The sequence below is a fragment of the Oncorhynchus clarkii genome, chromosome 24 (assembly GCF_045791955.1).
Source record: "Oncorhynchus clarkii lewisi isolate Uvic-CL-2024 chromosome 24, UVic_Ocla_1.0, whole genome shotgun sequence".
Taxonomy (NCBI): Eukaryota; Metazoa; Chordata; class Actinopteri; order Salmoniformes; family Salmonidae; genus Oncorhynchus; species Oncorhynchus clarkii.
In genome coordinates, this window is record NC_092170.1 from 12,243,492 (window position 1) to 12,266,857 (window position 23,366).

At 45.0% G+C, this 23,366-nt stretch overlaps 1 protein-coding gene across 2 annotated transcripts in view; it reads left to right on the forward strand.

The window, feature by feature from the left end:
* Positions 1-1,103: 1,103 nt before the first annotated feature.
* Positions 1,104-23,366, forward strand: part of LOC139383152 (transmembrane protein 255B-like) — a 43,238-nt gene continuing 20,975 nt past the window's right edge. The window contains exons 1-4 of one of the 2 annotated variants that reach the window (XM_071127511.1): positions 1,104-1,408; positions 2,967-3,109; positions 4,464-4,526; positions 20,551-20,640. In XM_071127511.1, the coding sequence (XP_070983612.1) occupies positions 1,348-1,408; positions 2,967-3,109; positions 4,464-4,526; positions 20,551-20,640 (357 nt within the window). In that variant the 5' untranslated portion in view covers positions 1,104-1,347. The remainder of the gene's footprint in view (positions 1,409-2,966; positions 3,110-4,463; positions 4,527-20,550; positions 20,641-23,366) is intronic. The other variant, XM_071127512.1, reaches the window with a different exon arrangement.

Here is a 23,366-nt window from a genome sequence, read left to right on the forward strand (position 1 = left end):
TACAACCTTCCGGTTACTAGTCCAACGCTCTAACCACTAGGCTACCCTGCCGCCCTTTCACTGTAATATCTACTGTAAATTGGACAGTGCAGTTAGATTAACAATAATGTAAGCTTTCTGCCAATATCAGATATGTCCATGTCTTGGGAAATGTTAATGTTACTTACAACCTCATGCTAATTGCATTAGCCTACATTAGCTCAACATCCCGAGGGGGACCCACCAATCACGTGGCTGTTGTTGAATATTTTCCTCATTTGAACCCTCAACAATATTTGCTCATGCTCCAGATACTCAACTAGTCTAAAGAAGGCCAGTTTTATTTCTTCTTTAATCAGAACAACAGTTTTCAGCTGTGCTAACATAATTGCAAAATGGTTTTCTAGTGATCAATTAGCCTTTTAAAATGATAAACTTGGATTAGCTAACACAACGTGCCATTGGAATACAGGAGTGATGGTTGCTGATGATGGGCCTCTGTACACCTATGTAGATATTCCAAAAACAATCTGACGTTTCCAGCTTCAATAGTCATTTACAACATTAACAATGTCTTCACTGTATTTCTGATCAATTTGATGTTATTTTAATGGACAAAAAAGTTGCTTTTCTTTCAAAAACAAGGACATTTCTAAGTGGCCCCAAACTTTTGAATGGTAGTGTATATATGACAACTCTCACCTTTCCTATGTGCTAAATCTGTACATTATCATATCACCTCTAAACCAGTATTTTTTCAAGATTAATATCCAATAATGTAACACACGAGTACATATACATTATATACAATAATATTGATCTCTAGACTCTAAGCAGAACCACAGAGGAAAGTGGGAGAGGGAGTGGGTCACGTTCATAATTAAAATACAAAAAAAGATTACATCCATGATGAATAGATTCATGATGTTTAATCTAAAACGCATGTAGGTTATTCTTAATTTTAGTTAAACATCTCAAGGTATAGTACTGTAGGATTGTAAAAGTAGCCTATACAATTTCTCATAAGATTAGCGTTTGTTTTTTTAACCGGCCAACTGAATAAACAAGAAAAGCATTCACGGTGAGATTCAGTGACTTAAGAAGAAAACGCCTATTATTAGGCTAGTCCTTTTGTAATAAAGGAGCAGCGCATCCTCGCAGTTGTAGGCTAGAAAAGGGATCTTACGCGTGCTTATTTGGGGAACACGTTTGCCAACCGTGCGCGCAGTGCTCTTATAAAACATTTGAAGAGCTCCATGCGCAACAAACCGTACGGAGGTGTTCTGAAATCAGCACAGCCGACGTAGCCCCTTGGCTCACTCAGGGATATTGTGGATATTATACTCCGTGGAGCATCCGTTTGGTAGCATGACAAACGGGGCCATTCGGGACGCAGAGGATCGGGAGAAGCCCCCTCTCAGTCAAGCAGGTGGGCTATGGAGTTCAATCATTCAATGTGTGTTTATTCGGCTGTTTAGCCTATACTGTATTTGAATTAGGCTACTGTTTGAATTAGGCCTACTGTTTTACCATATTATGCTTTGTAAATTATGACAGCATCAATTAAATAGCTTAGTTGAAAGGATTTCGTTTTGGGCAAGTAAAATGCAAGTGGTTTTTGTCTGTATACATGAAGGCTATACAAGTTATATGCTTATTTAAAAACATTATTTGTACTTTTTGACATAACCTATAATCTCCAAAGTAGTTTAGCCTAATCATTAATCAAATAAATAAATATATTACATTTATTTGCAGGTTTAACTGTATTTTTTAAGATTTACTATGATTTTCTGCATTGGACCTTATTCTATTTTGAGACCTGCCAATTGAAAGAACGATGACTGACGTGTAACTCATGTACTGATCTCGATGGGAGATTTTTACATGATCGCAAATTAGAATTCGGCCCATAGTATAATAAACACAATCTACTCTCTGTCTGAGGGTTTTTCATATGCATTCTCTATACTGTCCTTTCGGTATGTCAGTCCGCACAATAAATGAGCCCTTAATACATCTTAAATGTAATTATTACCATCATATTAATCATCCTTATTATTTTGAAAATAATAAATCATGGACTGGAGCATATCTGCGCCCTCTGTGCCAGAGTTCTCAGTAAAAACATGTAACTTTTTTTTATTTGTATTTTTTTATTTTAAAATAAAGCCCTCCTGGGTGGCGCAGTGGTCTAGGGCACTGCATCGCAGTGCTAGCTGTGCCAACAGAGACTTTGGGTTCGCGCCCAGGCTCTTGCGTAGCCGGCCGCGACCGGGAGGTCCGTGGGGCGACAAACAATTGGCCTAGCGTCGTCCGGGTTAGGGAGGGTTTGGCCAGTAGGGATATCCTTGTCTCATCGCGCACTAGCGACTCCTGTGGCGGGCCGGGTGCAGTGCACGCTAGCCCGGTCGCCAGGTGCACGGTGTTTCCTCCGACACATTGGTGCGACTGGCTTCCGGGTTGGATGCGTTAGGAAGCAGTGTGGCTTGGTAGGGTTGTGTTTCGGAGGACGCATGGCTTTCGACCTTCGCCTCTCCCGAGCCCGTACGGGAGTTGTAGCGATGAGACAAGATAGTAACTACTAACAATTGGATACCACGAAAAGGGGGTAAAATTTAAAATAAAAAAAACATTATTTTTTAAATATTTTTTTTTATCATAAATGGTCCCAGCCAACATTTCCATGTGGGGCCCATATGGGTTAATGAAGGGCTGTTCCACAGGCCCCATGAGGGAAACCCAACAGGGAGTCAGGGACCCACAACATTTTGTCCTCAGTATCCTCTTTGGCCCCACATGTGGTTATGAAGCCCTACATGAGCCCACATAAAGCCCGACATGGCAATCGCATGTGGGGCCAACATGGATTCTGAGGACAAAACTTTGAGGGGTCCCAAGTGTTAGTCCAGGTGGATTAAAGAAGGGTTAAGTATACATTGTACAGGGAAATAGCATTGTGACTGAATATGCATCTGTGGGTTCAGAGCTGATGAAGAGGAGGAACAGGATGGCGATATGGCTGGTACTGGGCATGTTCTGTCTGTCCCTGGTCCTGGTCATTCTGGGGATCTACACCACCACTCGCACAGAAAGCCTTAGCATCACTGGATATGCCTCTGGAGTCATTGTAAGTACATCTTCATCATTATTATCATCATCCTCATTATTATTAAAACCATCATCATAATCATCATTATGTTCATCTGCCATTTTAGTGAAAATTGCTCATTATACATATAAGTGAACTATTAACAATAACCACATTTTCTCAAATGTTTTCTCTTTTTGTCATAAAAAGACTACACATACCTTAAGAATAAAGAAGTTGCAATGCCAAGAAGGCAGGTCTGTTATTGATGGATAGGGAAACTATGGTTTGTGAGTTGTCCACAAAACAAGATGTCTTCCAAATCATGACAATTAAAATCTCATAAATGTCGTGAGAGCTGTCATCATTCATCTTATTATAGCACATGACAGACAAACAACATATATTTCAGCTGTTATTCACACCACAGTCAGTAAATCTTTCCAGTAGATTTTATACACATTTGAAGATCGATCATTTCTAAGTGTAAAATCTCGGTTAACCCAGAACTAAAATCTTGTGTAATTGGTCAGCTGATCGATAAGTTATGGGCCCATACGTATTAACAAATTGGATCAAGAGATGGTAGAACGAGGTGCTCCACCTTCCCTCTTTGCAATTTACGGTCCGAATGTCCTCTTCCCTTTGGAAATTCGAAATATGCTAACAACTGCGAAATTGTCATTTGTCCAAATAACCAGTGACGAAAAACCCAAACGCTGGAACTACTGCGGCTCGTTATCCCATACATCCCATTCCTTTGCGTACCAATTATTTTTTACGTAGAACTGTCCACAAGCGATTACTAAATGTAACATAGAGAATATTGAATTAAAGTTAGATTCTGTTTTGTAGTGGCATCATAGGGTTCGGAAAGAGAGTCCACGATTCTGTGACATCATAGTAAGCGCTATTGGTTCTTATCTGTTTTTTAAAGTAGTCAATTTCTTTTTCTCAACCAAAAGGAAGTCTCACCCAATTGACTATTCGAAAATTGTGAAAATCTCAAATGGCGCTGCCCATGCTAAAACAGGCTTTGTGGCAAGTGTGCCCTCTATCCACCTCTATAAATTGTACTATTAAATTGACATGGATAAGACACAGCCATGTTGTAACAGGTACATTTTTTATTATGTCCATGTTTTAAACCTTAGCATTTCTTCTGCTAGATCACCGCAACTCTATTCTGATTTGGGGGTAACATTAGTGGAGTGATTCAACTGCACAGCTCATTGGTGCTCCCAATTCTGTAGGAGTAGTAGTCCACCAGGGAATAATCTTTCCATAAAAATAACATCCGTTATATGCCTTTTAATAGTGCATAAAGTTCTCTACAGTAAGAGCCAACCTCTGGCATCTCTCTAACAGTGGCTGTTCTATTTGATCTCTGCAGTTGGCGTTTGGATCCTTCCTGGGTGTTCTTGGACTCTGCCTGGAGGAAAACCGAAAACAGCTGGTACATAATACTACTTCTCACTCATTTGTCACATTTGTACTGTCCTTCCTCCTGAATGGTCTCTCTCTATTTCCCTGCTTATCTCATCATGTTCTTGCCTGATCCATCTCTCTCTCTCTCTTGTCCTCTTGGTTATAGTTGCAGCCATGCACAGCAGAGATGGATTTGGGTAACTCCAGGTTGTGTGCAGGCTTTTTCCCCCCAGCCCAACATTTTAACAACTGATTTACCTGATAGTGGACCATTTGTTAAAAAAGAATGCACACCCCATGGCTGTTGCTCGCCCCTGATGCACAGTATTCACAGGGCTAATGACCAAAAGAGTAGTTTCAAAAGTGGTTACTTGGGGTTGAGTTTTGGTTTCAGTGTGTTTCCATACTGCATCTTTCAGTTAATTGTCTTTTTTATCTGTCAAAGAGAGTGGGAGGGATTAAGAATAGAGAGTGGTGTGGTATCCAAGCCACAGCCTCAGTTTGGTGTAAAAGACAGAAATATGGTCTGGCCTGTAAAACATTGAAGGAAACCCCTAAAACTCATTGGATAATAGTATTTGTCAAATCACATTTTATTTGACACATACACATGTTTAGCATGTGGTATTGAAGGTGTAGTGAAATGCTTATTTCTAGCTCCAACAGTGTAGTAATATCTAACAATTCACAACAATTCACACAATACACACAACCTAAACGTAAAAGAATGGAATGGAGGAATATATAACTTTATGAGCAATGTCGGAGTGGCATGGACTAAATACAGTAGAATAGAATACAGTATATACATATGAGATGAGTAAAGCAAAAATATGTAAATATTATTAAAGTGATTAGTGCTCCATTATTAAAGTGGCCATTTCAAGTCAAAATATATGGGGCAGCAGCCTCTAAGGGTTACGTAACCGGGTGGAAGCCGCCTTTTGATGGCTATTTAACAGTCTGATGGCCTTAAGATAGAAGCTGTTTTTCAGTCTCTCGGTCCCAGCTTTGAGCGACATGTACTGACCTCGCCTTCTGGATGACAGTGGGGTGAACAGGCAGTGGCTCGGGCGGTTGTTGTCCTTGATGATCTTTTTGGCCTTCCTGTGACATCGGGTGCTGCAGGTGTCCCTGGAGGTAGTTTCTCCCTGTGGTTGTGGGTGGTGAAATTTCCGTAACAGGTGGTGATACAGCCCGACAGGATGCTCTCAATTGTGCATCTGTAAAAGTTTGTGAGGGTTTTAGGTGCCAAGACACATTTCTTTATCCTCCTGAGGTTGAAGAGGCGCAGTTGCACCTTCTTCACCACACTGTCTGTGTGGGTGGACCATTTCAGATCGTCAGTGATGTGTACGCAGAGGAACTTGAAGATTTCCACTTGCTCCACTGCAGTCCTGTCGATGTGGATAGGGGCGTGCTCCCTCTGCTGTTTCCTGAAGTCCAGAATCAGCTCCTTTGTGTTGTCGACATTGAGTGAGAGGTTATTTTCCTGGCACCACTCTCCCAGGGCCCTCACCTCCTCTCTGTAGGCTGTCTCATCATTGTTGGTAATCAGGACTACCTACTACTGTTGTGTCGTCTGCAAACTTGATGATTGAATTGGAGGCGTGCGTAGTCACGCAGTCATGGGTGAACAGGGAGTACAGGAGGGGACTGAGTATGCACCCTTGTGGGGCCCCTGTGTTGAGAATCAGCGAATTAGAGGTGTTGTTTCCTACCTTCACCACCTGGGGCAGCCCGTCAGGAAGTCCAGGACCCAGTTGCACAGGGCGGGGTACAGACCCAGGGCCCTGAGCTTACTGATGAGCTTGGAGGGTACTATGGTGTTGCATGTTGAGCTATAGTCAATGAACAGCATTCTTTAATAGGTATTCCTCTTGTCCAGATGGGATAGGGCAGTGTGCAGTGTGATGGTGATTGCATTGTCTGTGGATGTATTGGGGCGGTTAGCAAATTGAAGTGGGTCTAGGATGTCAGGTAAGGTGGAGGTGATATGATCCTTAACTAGTCTCTCAAAGCATTTCATATTGACAGACGTGAGTGCCACGGGCGATAGTCATTTAGTTCAGTTACCTTTGCTTTCTTGGGTACAGGAACAATGGTGAACATCTTGAAGCAAGTGGGGGAAAAAATTCTAGATCACCTGTACTCCACACACAGAGACACGTACAAAGCTCTCCCTCGCCCTCCATTTGGTAAATCTGACCACAACTCTATCCTGCCTGCCATCCAGGATGGCTAAGCTGCCTGCCACCCAGGACCTCTACACCAAGCAGTGTCAGAGGAAGGCCCTAAAAATTGTCAAAGACCCCAGCCACCCCAGTCATAGACTCTCTCTACTACTGCATGGCAAGGATCCTGGTCGGACACCATATCTACTGGTAGTCCATGGATCCGGAAGACGTGCTGCACCATGAGCTGGGCCATCTCTTTGGCAGAGGGTAGATTGGGGAGAGGAATGAAGTGGGTGGCTTTAGGAAACCAATCTATGGTAGGCCACAAAAAGACCAGGGTCCGACGGCAGCCCGGGTGGCAGGCAAGCCTGGATGAGTGGGCCCACTAGGGCAGCTGAGCGGACGGCGTCAGGAACAAACATCCGGTTATCAGGCCCCCCGGGGTTTGGCTGGGAACACTGCGACTAACAAACCTGCTTCCCTATCCCCCAGCTGAGTGCCGTTTGCTAGGCACGAAGTGGGAAGGATGGTCTCCGGTTCCGGGGTTGTAGTTGTGGGGCTATAGCGGCGGGTCAGTGCATCCAGCTTGACATTCTGGCCGTGTTGAAGGCAGTCTTCCACTCGTCCTCTTCCGTATCTGCACCAGGTGGTAGGTGTTACGTAGATCCAGCTTCGAAAATATAGTGGCCCCCTGGAGCGTCTCAAAGGCAAAGGAGATGGCGGGTAGCGGTTCTTCACCGTTATGTCGTTGAGACCCCGGTAGTCAATGTACGCGCGCAGGATCTTGTCCTTCTTCTCCACAAAGAAGAACCCTGAGACGGCGGGGGAAGAAGAAGGTCGGATGAATCCTACAGCTAGGGAGTCCTCCATGTAGGTCTACATCGCCTTGGTCTCTGGGACGTCCCTGGGGCGCAGTCGTGCTTGGGAGCAGGTCAATCCCGCAGTCATAAGGTTGGTGCGGCGGAAGCGAAGTGGCTTGTTGAACACGTCCCAGGCCCCCAGGAAGACATCCCGGGGCAGGTTGTGCTGACTCCAGGCAATGGGCTTGGCAGAACAATCTCCAGTAGACCAGTTAATTAGGGGAATGTGTCACTGGAGCCAGGAGAATCCCAATACCATGGGAATCTGAGGAGACTTAATGAGCAGGAACTGGATAACCTCATTGTGGTTCCCTAACACACGTAGGCTGATGGGAGTGGTGTTCTGGGTCACCCAGCCTATAGAGCGCCCGTTCAGCGCTCTAACATCCATGGGAATGGAGCGGGGCTGAGTGGGGATGCCCAGCTCGGAAGCCAGGGTAAAGTCCAAAAGGCTCTCATCGGCCCCAGGTGAGTAATCCAGATTGGTAGGGAAAAGATACAGGACGGCAGGCAGGGGCAGTGCTGGCCGGAATGGTCAAAACTGGGAAACAAGAAAACAGGAACTATAGCAAAGACAGGAGCAAGGGAAAATGCTGGTAGGCTGATTGTCTGGCAACAGACAAACAGAGAACACAGGTATAAATACACAGGGGAAGATGGGCAACACCTGGATGGGTGTGGAGACAATCACAAAGACGGGTGAAACAGATCAGGGTGTGACACCCACGGTACTCTCTGTTCTGTTGTGTTGACTCTCCACCTCATACAGCAGGACTAATGATTAACAAGTTAGAGAAGATGGACAGGTGTGTGTGTGTGTGTATATACATATATATATGTAGATGTATATGTATATGTATATATATATATATATATATATATATAAATATATATATATATATATATATATGTATATGTGTGTGTGTATATGTGTGTGTGTATATGTGTATATGTATGTATGTATGTGTGTGTGTATATGTGTATATGTGTATATGTGTATGTATATATATGTATGTGTATATGTGTATGTATATATATATATATATATATATATGTATATGTATGTATGTATGTGTGTGTGTATATGTGTATATGTGTATATGTGTATGTATATATATATATATATGTATGTGTATATGTGTATGTATGTGTATATATATATATATATATATATATATATATATATATGTATATGTATGTATGTATGTATGTATGTATGTGTGTGTGTGTGTGTATATGTGTATATGTGTATATGTGTATGTATATATGTATGTATGTATGTATGTATATGGATATTGATGAGTACATGTGGGGCTGCTCCATGCCATCTTTATCCAGCAGAAGAAAACACTGTTTAAAAGGAGGCAGATACTGAGTGTATAAACAGAAAGCAACTCGCTAGGGAGATGGAGAGAGTGAGGGGACCTCAGCACAGATGAGAAAATGTGCCTGGCTTGGAAAGTATCTCAATGCCTGCAGTGTACACACACACACACACACACACACACACACACACACAAGATGTTCTTCTGTTATCAATACATTTTACCACAGTTTTCTTGGAATTTGGAAAAATTGTAAACATTTGTGAGTTTGTAATATGAAGTAAAGGAGTCTGCAGCTAATTATTCTCACCTGCTAATTTCTGTCTCTTGTTACGGTTCTTGTAATTGTATAAGAAAACAAGAATATTTCCAATTAAAATCACAATAAATGTTAAAGAAGGGAGGGGGGGAGCATTCCAGGTGATTACCTCATGAAGCTGGTTGAGAGAATGCCAAGAGATTGCAAAGCTGTCATCAAGGCAAAGGGTGGCTACTTTGAAGAATCTCAAAATACAAAATATATTTTGATATGTTTAACACTTCTTTGGCTACTACATGATTCCATGTGTTGATGTCTTCACTATTATTCTACAATGTAGAAAACAGTAAAAAATAAAGAGACCGGTAGTGCACTACAGTGCCTTCAGAATGTACAGTGCATTGCGAAAGTATTCGGCCCCCTTGAACTTTGCAACCTTTTGCCACATTTCAGGCTTCAAACATAAAGATATAAAACTGTATTTTTTGTGAAGAATCAACAACAAGTGGGACACAATCATGAAGTGGAACGACATTTATTGGATATTTCAAACTTTTTTAACAAATCAAAAACTGAAAAATTGGGCGTGCAAAATTATTCAGCCCCCTTAAGTTAATACTTTGTAGCGCCACCTTTTGCTGCGATTACAGCTGTAAGTCGCTTGGGGTATGTCTCTATCAGTTTTGCACATCGAGAGACTGAATTTTTTTCCCATTCCTCCTTGCAAAACAGCTCAAGCTCAGTGAGGTTGGATGGAGAGCATTTGTGAACAGCAGTTTTCAGTTCTTTCCACAGATTCTCGATTGGATTCAGGTCTGGACTTTGACTTGGCCATTCTAACACCTGGATATGTGTTACGATCTACTAGGTGTGGTGGGTGGAATCAGGCGCAGAGAGCAGGTTAGGTCGTTTTCCTCAGATTTATTCCCCAGCGCAACAAAAACAGTCACGCCAACACACAGGGCGTAAATACGTTGCTAGTCCAAAACAACTACAGGACTAAACAGTCCGGAGCTTAAATACAATAATAAATCACACCAACAAAACACAGAGTAACAAAAACAAGCCCGCACAAATACCCAGCGGGCCTAGTGCCCTTAAATACCCTACAAACAAATCCTAATACAAAACAGGTGTACCCAATTAACCAATAACCCAAAACAAACGGAAAGGGAATCGATGGCAGCTAATAGGCCGGCGACGACGACCGTCGAGCACCGCCCGAACAGGAAGAGGCACCATCCTCGGCGAGGTTCGTGACAGTACCCCCCCCCTGACGCGCGGCTCCCGCAGCGCGCCGACCCCGGCCTCGAGGACGACCCGGAGGACGAGGCGCAGGGCGATCCGGGTGGAGGCGATGGAAATCCCTCAAGAGGGAAGGATCTAAAATGTCCCTCCCCGGTACCCAGCACCTCTCCTCCGGACCGTACCCCTCCCAGTCCACGAGGTACTGCAGGCCCCTCACCCGGCGTCTCGAGTCCAGAATAGCTCGTACTGTGTACGCCGGGGACCCCTCGATGTCCAGAGGGGGTGGAGGGACCTCCGGTACCTCACCGTCTTGTAGGGGACCAGCTACCACCGGCCTGAGGAGAGACACATGAAACGAGGGGTTAATACGATAATAAGAGGGAAGTTGCAATCTATAACACACCTCGTTTATCCTCCTCAGGACTTTAAATGGCCCCACACACTGCGGCCCCAGCTTCCGGCAGGGCAGGCGGAGGGACAGGTTTCGGGTCGAGAGCCAGACCCTGTCCCCTGGTGCGAACACCGGGGCCTCACTGCGGTGGCGGTCAGCGTCTCTCTTCTGCCGTTCACTGGCCTGCCTGAGAGAATCCTGGACTGCCCGCCAGGTCTCTCTAGAGCGCTGTACCCACTCCTCCACCGCAGGAGCCTCGGTCTGACTCTGATGCCACGGAGCCAGGACCGGCTGGTAACCCAGTACACATTCGAATGGCGACATATTCGTGGACGAATGCCGAAGAGAATTCTGGGCTAACTCTGCCCATGGGACGTACCTTGCCCATTCTCCTGGCCGGTCCTGGCAATACGACCTCAGAAACCTGCCCACTTCCTGGTTTACTCTCTCCACCTGCCCATTACTTTCGGGGTGATAACCAGAGGTAAGGCTGACCGAGATCCCCAGACGCTCCATAAACGCCTTCCAAACCCGAGATGTGAACTGGGGACCCCGATCGGAGACGATATCCTCTGGGACCCCATAGTGCCGGAAGACGTGGGTAAAAAGAGCCTCTGCAGTCTGTAGGGCCGTAGGGAGACCAGGCAATGGAAGGAGACGGCAGGACTTAGAGAACCGATCCACAACGACCAGAACGGTAGTGTTCCCCTGAGAAGGGGGAAGATCAGTAAGGAAATCTACCGAGAGATGGGACCATGGCCGTTGTGGAATCGGGAGGGGCTGTAACTTCCCTCTAGGAAGGTGCCTAGGAGCCTTACTCTGGGCGCATACCGAACAGGAAGAGACATAGAGCCTCACATCCCTAGCTAAGGTGGGCCACCAGTATTTCCCTCTAAGACCCCGCACTGTCCTATCGATCCCCGGATGACCCGCAGACGGTAGTGTGTGAGCCCACCGAATCAACTTATCACGAACACCAAGCGGTACGTAACTTCTGCCAGTCGGACACTGTGCAGGCGCAGGTTCAACCCTCAACGCCCGCTCGATGTCCGCGTCCACCTCCCATACCACTGGGGCCACCAGCCGAGAAGCAGGAAGGATGGGAGTGGGTTCGATAGACCGGTCCTCGGTGTCATAGAGACGGGACAGCGCGTCGGCCTTAGTGTTGAGGGAACCTGGTCTGTAAGAGATCGTAAATCTAAAACGTGTAAAGAACATGGCCCACCTAGCCTGGCGCGGATTCAGTCTCCTCGCTGCACGAATATACTCCAGATTACGGTGATCAGTCCAGATGAGAAAAGGGTGTTTAGCCCCCTCTAGCCAGTGTCTCCACACCTTCAGGGCCTTTACCATAGCTAGTAACTCCCGGTCCCCCACATCATAGTTCCGCTCTGCCGGACCCAGCTTCTTAGAAAAGAAAGCGCAGGGACGGAGCTTCGGTGGCGTACCCGAGCGCTGAGACAGCACGGCTCCAACCCCAGCCTCGGACGCATCCACCTCCACTATGAATGCTAACGAAGGGTCCGGATGCGCCAACACGGGAGCCCCAGTGAACAGTGCCTTCAACTGGTTGAAGGCTCCATCAGCCTCTGCTGACCACCGCAAACGCACCGGCCCTCCCTTCAGCAGTGAGGTAATGGGCGCCGCTACTTGGCCAAAACCCCGGATAAACCTCCGGTAGTAATTGGCAAACCCTAAAAACCGCTGCACCTCCTTTACCGTGGTCGGAGTCGGCCAATTACGCACGGCGTTAACGCGGTCACACTCCATCATCATCCCCGAGCTGGAAATGCGATAACCCAAGAAGGAAACGGCTGGTTTGGAAAACACACATTTCTCAGCCTTGACGTATAGGTCATGCTCCAGCAGTCGCCCAAGAACCTTGCGCACCAGGGAAACATGCGCGGCGCGTGTGGCAGAATAAATCAAGATGTCATCAATATAGACTACCACACCCTGCCCGTGCAAGTCCCTGAGAATCTCATCTACAAAGGATTGAAAGACGGCTGGAGCATTTTTCAACCCATACGGCATGACGAGGTACTCATAGTGGCCTGATGTGGTACTAAACGCTGTTTTCCACTCGTCTCCTCCCCGAATACGCACCAGATTATACGCGCTCCTGAGGTCCAGTTTTGTGAAGAAACGCGCTCCGTGGAATGATTCCACCGCCGTAGCGATGAGAGGTAGCGGATAACTAAAACCCACTGTGATCGAATTGAGACCTCGATAATCAATGCACGGACGCAGACCTCCCTGCTTTTTCCTCACAAAAAAGAAACTCGAGGAGACGGGTGACATGGAGGGCCGAATGTACCCCTGTCTCAGAGCTTCCGTGACATATGTTTCCATAGCCAGCGTCTCCTCCTGTGACAGTGGGTACACATGACTCCGGGGAAGTGCAGCGTTCTCCAGGAGGTTTATCACGCAATCCCACCGTCGATGGGGTGGTAATTTGGTCGCTTTCCTCTTACTAAAAGCGATAGCCAAATCGGCATATTCGGGGGGAATGCGCACGGTGGAAACCTGGTCTGGACTCTCCACCGTCGTGGCACCGATGGAAACTCCTAAACACCTCTCTGAACACTCGTCTGACCACCCCTTAAGAGCCCCCTGTTTCCAGGAAATAAGGGGATTGTGAATAGCCAGCCAGGGAACCCCCAACACCACCGGAAACCCAGGTGAATCAATAAGGTAGAAACTGATCCTCTCCCTATGATTCCCCTGCGTTACCATGTCCAGCGGAATCGTGGCCTCCCTGACCAGCCCTGACCCTAGCGGTCGGCTATCTAAGGAGTGCACGGGGACAGGTGGGTCTATCTGCACTAACGGAATACCCAATTTACGGGCGAGTCCACGATCCATAAAACTCACAGCTGCGCCTGAATCGACTAGCGCCTTATGCTGAAGAGAGGGGAAAAATGCAGGGAAAAAAACTAACAAAAACATGTGACCAACAGGGAGCTCTGGGTGAGTTTGGTGCTTACTCACCTGGGGTGGCCGAGGAGCGCTCTGCCGACCATCTCGACTCCCAGAGGGACTCCTCCAACACCGGTCCGAAGTGTGTCCTCTCCGTCCACAATAGGAGCAGGAGGAGCCCCCTCTGATCCCCCTAGATGCAGCTCCTCCCAACTCCATCGGAGTGGGAGTGGGAGAGCTGGACGGTGGAATTAACAGGACCCCTTCTGAACGCCCGCGGGCAGCTAGCAGGTTGTCCAATCGAATAGACATGTCTATTAGTTCATCCAGGGAGAGAGTTGTGTCCCTGCAAGCCAGCTCCCGGCGGACGTCCTCCCGGAGACTACACCGGTAATGGTCCATCAGGGCCCTGTCATTCCACCCAGCACCAGCAGCTAGGGTCCTAAACTCCAACGCGAAGTCCTGCGCGCTCCTCGTCTCCTGTCTGAGGTGGAACAGTCGCTCACCCGCCGCTTTACCCTCTGGTGGATGATCGAACACTGCTCGGAAACGGCGGGTGAAATCCAGGTAGTTGTCCCGAGCTGAGTCTGGACTGTTCCATACTGCGTTAGCCCAGTCCAGGGCCCTGCCCGTTAAACAGGAGACGAGGAGGCTCACACTCTCCTCACCCGAGGGAGCCGGACGCACGGTAGCCAGGTAGAGCTCCAGCTGGAGCAAAAATCCCTGGCACCCAGCAGCCGCTCCATCGTACTCCCTCGGGGGGGAGAGACGTAGTGCGCCGGACCCAGAGGACGATGTAGGTGGAGTAGGTGGTGTCGGGAGTGGGGGAGCTGGGGTAGATGTCGGGAGACCACTCCTCTCCCATCGTTCCATCCTCTCCATCATCTGGTCCATCGCGGTACCAATCCGATGGAGGACAGCTGTATGGTGATGAACGCGCTCCTCCATAGTGGGGAGAGGAGTGGTCGCTGCTCCTGCTGACTCCATTTCAATTGGTGCGGGCTTCTGTTACGATCTACTAGGTGTGGTGGGTGGAATCAGGCGCAGAGAGCAGGTTAGGTCGTTTTCCTCAGATTTATTCCCCAGCGCAACAAAAACAGTCACGCCAACACACAGGGCGTAAATACGTTGCTAGTCCAAAACAACTACAGGACTAAACAGTCCGGAGAATAAATACAATAATAAATCACACCAACAAAACACAGAGTAACAAAAACAAGCCCGCACAAATACCCAGCGGGCCTAGTGCCCTTAAATACCCTACAAACAAATCCTAATACAAAACAGGTGTACCCAATTAACCAATAACCCAAAACAAACGGAAAGGGAATCGATGGCAGCTAATAGGCCGGCGACGACGACCGTCGAGCACCGCCCGAACAGGAAGAGGCACCATCCTCGGCGAGGTTCGTGACAATATGTTTATTTTTGAACCATTCCATTGTAGATTTTGCTTTATGTTTTGGATCATTGTCTTGTTGGAAGACAAATCTCTGTCCCAGTCTCAGGTCTTTTGCAGACTCCATCAGGTTTTCTTCCAGAATGGTCCTGTATTTGGCTCCATCCATCTTCCCATCAATTTTAACCATCTTCCCTGTCCCTGCTGAAGAAAAGCAGGCCCAAACCATGATGCTGCCACCACCATGTTTGACAGTGGGGATGGTGTGTTCAGGGTGATGAGCTGTGTTGCTTTTACGCCAAACATAACGTCTTGCATTGTTGCCAAAAAATTCAATTTTGGTTTCATCTGACCAGAGCACCTTCTTCCACACGTTTGGTGTGTCTCCCAGGTGGCTTGTGGCAAACTTTAAACAACACTTTTTATGGATATCTTTAAGAAATGGCTTTCTTCTTGCCACTCTTCCATAAAGGCCAGATTTGTGCAATATACGACTGATTGTTGTCCTATGGACAGAGTCTCCCATCTCAGCTGTAGATCTCTGCAGTTCATCCAGAGTGATCATGGGCCTCTTGGCTGCATCTCTGATCAGTCTTCTCCTTGTATGAGCTGAAAGTTTAGAGGGACGGCCAGGTCTTGGTAGATTTGCAGTGGTCTGATACTCCTTCCATTTCAATATTATCGCTTGCACAGTGCTCCTTGGGATGTTTAAAGCTTGGGAAATCTTTTTGTATCCAAATCCGGCTTTAAACTTCTTCACAACAGTATCTCGGACCTACCTGGTGTGTTCCTTGTTCTTCATGATGCTCGCTGCGCTTTTAACGGACCTCTGAGACTATCACAGTGCAGGTGCATTTATACGGAGACTTGATTACACACAGGTGGATTGTATTTATCATCATTAGTCATTTAGGTCAACATTGGATCATTCAGAGATCCTCACTGAACTTCTGGAGAGAGTTTGCTGCACTGAAAGTAAAGGGGCTGAATAATTTTGCATGCCCAATTTTTCAGTTTTTGATTTGTTAAAAAAGTTTGAAATATCCAATAAATGTCGTTCCACTTCATGATTGTGTCCCACTTGTTGTTGATTCTTCACAAAAAAATACAGTTTTATATCTTTATGTTTGAAGCCTGAAATGTGGCAAAAAGTCGCAAAGTTCAAGGGGGCCGAATACTTTCGCAATGCACTGTATTTACACACCTTGACTTTTCCCACATTTTGTTGTGTTACAGCCTGAATTTAAAATAGATTAAATTGAGATTTTTTTTTGTCACTAGCCAACACACATACCTCATAATGTCAAAGTAGAATTATGTTTTTCTAAATTGTTACAAGTGAATGAAAAATAAAAATCTGAAATGTCTTGGGTCAGTAAGTATTCAACCCCTTTGTTATGGCAAGAATAAATAAGTTCAGGAGTAACAATTTCCTTAACAATTCACATAATAAGTTCCATGGATTCACTCTGTGTGCAATAATATTGTTTAACATGATTTTTGAATTACTACCTCATCTCTGTACCCCACACATACAATTATCTGTAAGGTCCCTTAGTCGAGCAGTGAATATCAAACACAGATTCAACCACAAAGACCAGGAAGTATTTCCAATGCCTCGCAAAGAAGGGCACCAATTGTTAGATTTGACAGAAAAACATGCAAGTAGTCCGGGTAGCCATTTGATTACCATTTCAGGAGTCTTATGGCTTCGGGGTAAAAAAATGAGAAGCCTTTGAGAAGCCTTTTTGTCCTAGACTCGGCACTCAGGTACCGCTTGCCATGCAGTAGTAGAGAGAGCAGCCTATGACTGGGGTGACTGGGGTTTTTGACAGTTTTTAGGGCCTTCCTTAGACACCTCCTGGTGTAGAGGTCCTGGATGGCAGGCAGCTTAGCCCCCGTGATGTACTGGGCCATACGCACTACCCTCTGTAGTGCCTTGCGGTCAGAGGCCGAGCAATTGCCGTACCATGCAGTGATGCAACCAGTCAGGATGCTCTCGATGTTGCAGCTGTAGAACCTTTTGAGGATCTCAGGACCCATGCCAACACTTTTTAGTTTCCTGAGGGGGAACAGGCTTTGTCATGCCCTCTTCACGGCTGTCTTGGTGTGTTTGGCCCATTCTAGTTTGTTGTTGATGTGGACACAGAGGAACTTGAAGCTCTCAACCTGCTTCACTACAGCCCCATCGATGAGAATGGGGGCGTGCTCGGGCCTCCTTTTCCTGTAGTCCACAATCATCTCCTTAGTCTTGGTTACGTTGAGGGATAGGTTGTTATTCTGGCACCACACGGCCAGGTCTCTGACCTCCTCCCTATAGGCTGTCTCGTCGTTGTCTGTGATCAGGCCAACCACTGTTGTGTTGTCTGCGAACTTAATGATGGTGTTGGAGTCGTGCCTGGCCATGCAGTCGTGGGTGAACAAGGAGTACAGGAGGGGACTGAGCACGCACCCCTGTGGAGCTCCAGTGTTGAGGATTAGCGTGGCAGATGTGTTGCTACCTACCCTCACCACCTCATGGCGGCCCGTCAGGAAGTCCAGGATCCAGTTGCAGAGGGAGGTGTTTAGTCCCAGGATTCTTAGCTTAGTGATGAGCTTTGAGGGTGTTATGGTGTTGAACTTTGAGCTGTAGTCAATGAATAGCATTCTCACATAAGGGTTCCTTTTGTCCAGGTGGGAAAGGGCAGTGTGGAGTGCAATAGAGATTGCATCATCCGTGGATCTGTTTGGGCAGTATGCAAATTGGAGTGGGTCTAGGGTTTCTGGGATAATAGTGTTGATGTGAGCCATGACCAACCTTTCAAAGCACTTCATGGCTACGGACGTGAGTGCTACGGGTCTATAGTCATTTAGGCAGGTTGCCTTTGTGATCTTGGGCACAGGGACTATGGGGGTCTGCTTGAAACCTGTTGGTATTACAGACTCAGTCAGGGACATGTTGAAAATATCAGTGAACACACCTGCCAGGATTTTACTCAGACCCATACTCTACACAGACTGGTGCGCCATAACCAATCAGAGCTGCAGTATCCCTATATACAAACAGACTATTGTCATATATGGATCTATGCCATTCACTTTGAACTGGACTGTGTTAACAGCATGAGTGGGGCAAAGTAGATGTGCTTGTTTTGAGATCAAAGCAAGAGCTGCATGTAGCCAGGTGTGTACATTTGTTAATATTATTTGCTAGTAAGTGAGTTATTAGCCCAGTTATAGCCAATTTCTAGTCAGCAATGGGGGAGTGGTTGCTTCCTACAAGAACACAAAACATGTACATTTCTAGCCATCTTTGAAAAGCAAGACAGGTAAATAGCTTTTTTCTGGATTAAAGGGGCATTGTTGTATTTTGAGACAGGCTTGAATAAGCTAAGTAGCCAATAGACAGAGGGTATCATAGTTTATCTAATTCTTTGTAATAATGGTATGGGAATAATAATTAATTGCATCAAACAACACATTTTCAGTCACCTCCTTGTCTGAAGGACAAGTGGATAAACAGGTTAATGTCAAGTCCTGCATATTCTTTTCAAAGTGTCATGAATGTAGGCCTACATTGAACACCACACATTGTCTGCTACTGTAGGCTGAATGATAGAACAGCTATTTCCATGTGAAAATGTTGCATTTTCTCCATCGTTTTTTTTAATGGTAGGCCACTCTGATAGGCCTAGATTATGATCAAATAGCCACTGTTATAACTATAACTTAAAGCGGGTACAGCCTCAGTGTTCACAGTAAACGCATGCCAGAAGTTGCATTGAATTTTCAAAACTTTTAAGTTTGAGCTCAGCAGACCTGAAATTTGCTTAGTGCCGAAACATTGATTATGGTTATGCTTGTAATCGTTAAGGACTGGGGAGTTTTTCAGGTTAAAAATGGAATGGAGCTTAGAATGGAGCTAAGCACAGACAAAATCCTACAGGAAAACCTGCCTCAATCTGCTTTCCACCAGACACTGGGAGATTAATTCACCTTTCAGCAGGACAATAACCTAAAACACAATGCCAGATCTACACTGGAGTTGCTTACCAAGAAGACAGTGAATGTTCCTGAGCGGTTCCAGTTTTTACTTAAATTGACTTCAAAATATATGACAAGATCTGACAATGGTTGACTAGCAATGATCAAAAACCATTTTGACAGAGCTTGAAGAATAATGGGCAAATATTGCACAATCCAGGTGTGGAATGCTCTTATAGACTTACCCATAAAGACTCACAGCTGTAATTGCTGCCAGAGGTGCTTCTACAAAGTATTGACCCAGGGATGTGAATACGTATGTAAATTTGATATTTAATTTTCAATAAATTTGCAAACATTTCTAAAAACATCTTTTCACTTTGTGATGATGTGGTATTATGTGTAGATGGGTAAAAAACATTTTTTTTTTTTTTGAATTCGGGCTATAACACAACAAAATACGGAATACGTCAAGCGGTATGAACACTTTCTGAAGGCACTGTGTACAGTATATATTGAGATCTGGACGCGTACCCATCCAGTACCTCCGTGGACAAGAACCCCTATATTAGGGCATGTAATGGAAAACAAAAAAAAATGTTTTGCAACTGTGGAAAAATGTATTTCTTATTAGGAAGTCAATGTACTGTAGTCCCTTCCTGTTTCTGGCAGTTTTCTTCAGTTTGGTCCCTACCCACTGGGCACAGATATCATTTCAACTTCTAGTTTTGAGTTACATTTCGTTGAGATGTCATCTAATGTGACTTCAACATGAAGTCCACTATGTCATTAGATTTAAGTTAAGAGTAAAATAATATGAAATTCCCTGACGTTGATGACTTTTTGCAAATCCAATCAGTTTTCCACGTTGATCCAACGTCATCAGATTGAATTCTTTGTTGAACTTAAGTGGAAACAACGTTGATGCAACCAATCGTTTCCCAGTGGGTAATGAACACATCCCAAAGCATGCTTCCCTCAGGTCCACAAACTCCCTCCCACCCCTTCCCGCATCTGTTTCTCTTTGTCTGCTGGCGGCCAAAGCTCCTTCATACTCTCTCTCTCTCTCTCTCTCTCTCTCTCTCTCTCTCTCTCTCTCTCTGAGTGTGGATATTGTGTTAACACTGGGTGACATTGAGTTGAATCTGCTCAGCTATTTTGTCTGGCATAATGTCTTAAATCCATATATGCGCCCAACTGTGTTTATTGTAACAATCATATGGTTTTCTGTCTTCATCAGATGAAATTGAAAGCTTTAAACATCTCACTGGGCACACACTGGTTGAATCAAAGTTGTTTCCATGTCATTTCAATGAAATTACCTTGAACCAACGTGGAATAGGCGTTGAATTGACGTCTGTGCAAGTGGGATTGCTACAACCCACTTGGAAGGATATGCGCAGTGTACTGTCTTCCTAGTTTTGTTGTTGAACATTAGTCCTACTAGCATGTGCTCAGTCGTGTGTATGTTACTATCTTTTTGAATAATGTATTTTTCCTTTTCTCTCCAGCTTGTGGCGTCCATTGTTTTCCTCAGCTTCGGAATCATTGCCTCCTTCCTGTGTCTGGTGGTGGATGGTGTCTTCATCGTTTTCAACATGGTGAGTCACGTTGCTGCTCCATGTGTGTCTTTCAGCAATATTAGGAGGAAAACAACTCATTTGTTTCTCATTTATTCTGTCGGCAGTAGGCTTGATCTCAGTTTCTCTTCCCCCAGTCTCTGATCTTGATGTCATGTATGAGAGTGTTTGTAAGAATAGCTATGATATTAGTGTTCATGCATGAGTGTTTCAATGTGTGTGGATGGACATTGACCCACCCTGTCTGTAATGTTGACGGCAGATTGATGGAGCCTCACTCCCTGTGGATGAGTGTGATCATGAGAAACCTTTGGGTGAGAGAGCTTCCTCTCCCCCCATTTCAATGTGTTAACCCAACTGAAAATTTCACACAAGATCAAATGTTTCATTTGCCATGCCAAATGGCACAATATGCCGAAACTTTAATACTTGCTATAAACTTTAAAACACATTTAAATCTCAAAGTGGAACAATGCATACCTACACAATGACAATGCAATATAATATTAATGTGTACATTTCTAGGAAAATGGCAAGATGCAAAGGACCCATGGTCCAAGAAATGTGCCTACACAGTATATCTGCCTGCCGGCATCTTTGTCCGTGTTAGTATGTAGTGGGAGGAAGGCTGGGGAACCCAGCAGGCAAGTTATTTTATTAGACCAGTGATCCCAAAGCTTCAGCTTGGAATGTTTGCCTCTATCAAAGCCCTATTAAAAAAATCTAAAGAAACCAAAAGTGAATTGTAAAATACAAAACATCAATAATACCCCCAAATGAACAAGGTAGACAATATGCCATGTATTATGTATCTAAGTGAGTGTTTTCTTATGCTTTTTTCTATGTAATGATTCATTATGTAAATTACGCAATTCTTCTGTTTTTCTCTAAACTGTGAGCAAGAAAGTAAAAGCAGACAGAAATAAGTCTTTGGATATAGCAGCCTGGTCTCATAGACTAGGCGTAACATAGTAAATGTAAGTCCTTGACACCCAAATGAGTATGATATGTTAGGTTTGGTATGGTTACAGAAAGGTTACTTAAAGCAAAAATGAAAGAAGGATGGTTGGTCGGGGTGAATGTGTGGGCGTATAACATGACTATTTAGCAACCCAAAGGTTGCGTGTTCAAATTTAATCACGGACAACATTTTTGCATTTTAGCTAATTAGCAACTACTTACTCCTTTATAGCTACTTTGCAACTACTTAGCATATTAGCTAACCCTTCCCCTAACCCGAACCATATCCCTTTTAGCTAACCCTTCCCCTAACCCTAACCATATCCCTTTTAGCTAACCCTTCCACTAACCCTATCCATTTTAGCTAAACCTTCCACTAATCCTAATCTTAACCCTTCAATGTAACTCCTAACCTTAACCCTAACACCTAACCCCTAGAGCCACCTAGCTAACGTTAGCCACAACAAATTGGAATTCGTAACATATCATACGAAATGGATGATGGACATCCACAAATTAATATACAGTCAATTCAGAAAGTATTCAGACCCCTTGATTTTTTTCCACATTTTGTTATATTACAGCATTATTCTAAAATTAATTTAAAAAAAAATCCTCATCAATCTACACATGATACCCGATAATGACATAGCAAAAACAATTGTATTTTAAATTTAGCAAATGTATTAAAAATAGATAACATTAATACCTTCTTTTACATAAGTATTCAGACCCTTTGCTATGAGACTCGACATTGATCTCAGGTGCATACTTTTTCCATTGATCATCCTTGAGATGTTTCTACAACTTGATTGGAGTCCACTTGTGGTAAATTCAATTGGTTGGACATGATTTGGAAAGGCACACAGCTGTCTATATATGGTCCCATTTGACAGTGCATGTCAGAGCAAAAAACAAATCATGAGGTTGAAGGAATTGTCCGTTGAGCTCCGAGACAGGATTGTGTCAAGGTACAGATCTGGGGAAGGGTACCAAAACAATTCTCCAGCATTGAAGGTCTGAAGGAATAGAGTAGCCTCCATCATTCTTAAATGGAAGAAGATTGGAATCACCAAGAGTCTTCCTAGAGCTGGCCGCCCGGCCAAACTGAGTAATCAGGGGAGAAGGGCCTTGGTGAGGGAGGTGACCAAGAACCCGATGCTCCAGAGATCCTCTGTGGAGATGGGAGAACCTTCCAGAAGGTCAACCATCACTGCAGCACTCCACCAATTAGGCCTGAATGGTAGAGTGGCCAGATGGAAACCACACCTCTATATAAGGCACATGACAGCCCGCTTGCAGTTTTCCAAAGGGCACCTAACGACTCTCAGAACATGAGAAACAAGGTTCTCTGGTCTGATGAAACCAAGATTGAACTCTTTGGCCTGAATGCCAAGTGCCACGTCTGGAGGAAACCTGGCACCATCCCTACAGTGAAGCATGGTGGTGGCAGCATCGTGCTGTGGGGATGTTTTTCAGCAGTAGGGACTGGGAGGCTAGTGTTAAGATGGCGCTGGAGAAGAAGGCGTGTGCTGCGTGTTCCTATCCAATTGTGTTTTTTGTTTATTTCTTCACGTTGTAACTTATTTTGTACATAATATTGCTGCTACCATCACTTATGATCTTCTGGGGACAGGCCCAGAAGAAGAGAAGAAAAATGGGCCAGAGGGTGGGCTGCCTTCTGAGAATTCGTAGGTGATCTAATAAACCCCCACTGCCTTCCATTCTACTAGCAAACGTGCAATCTTTGGAAAACAAAATCGATGACCTACGTGGAAGATCAAATT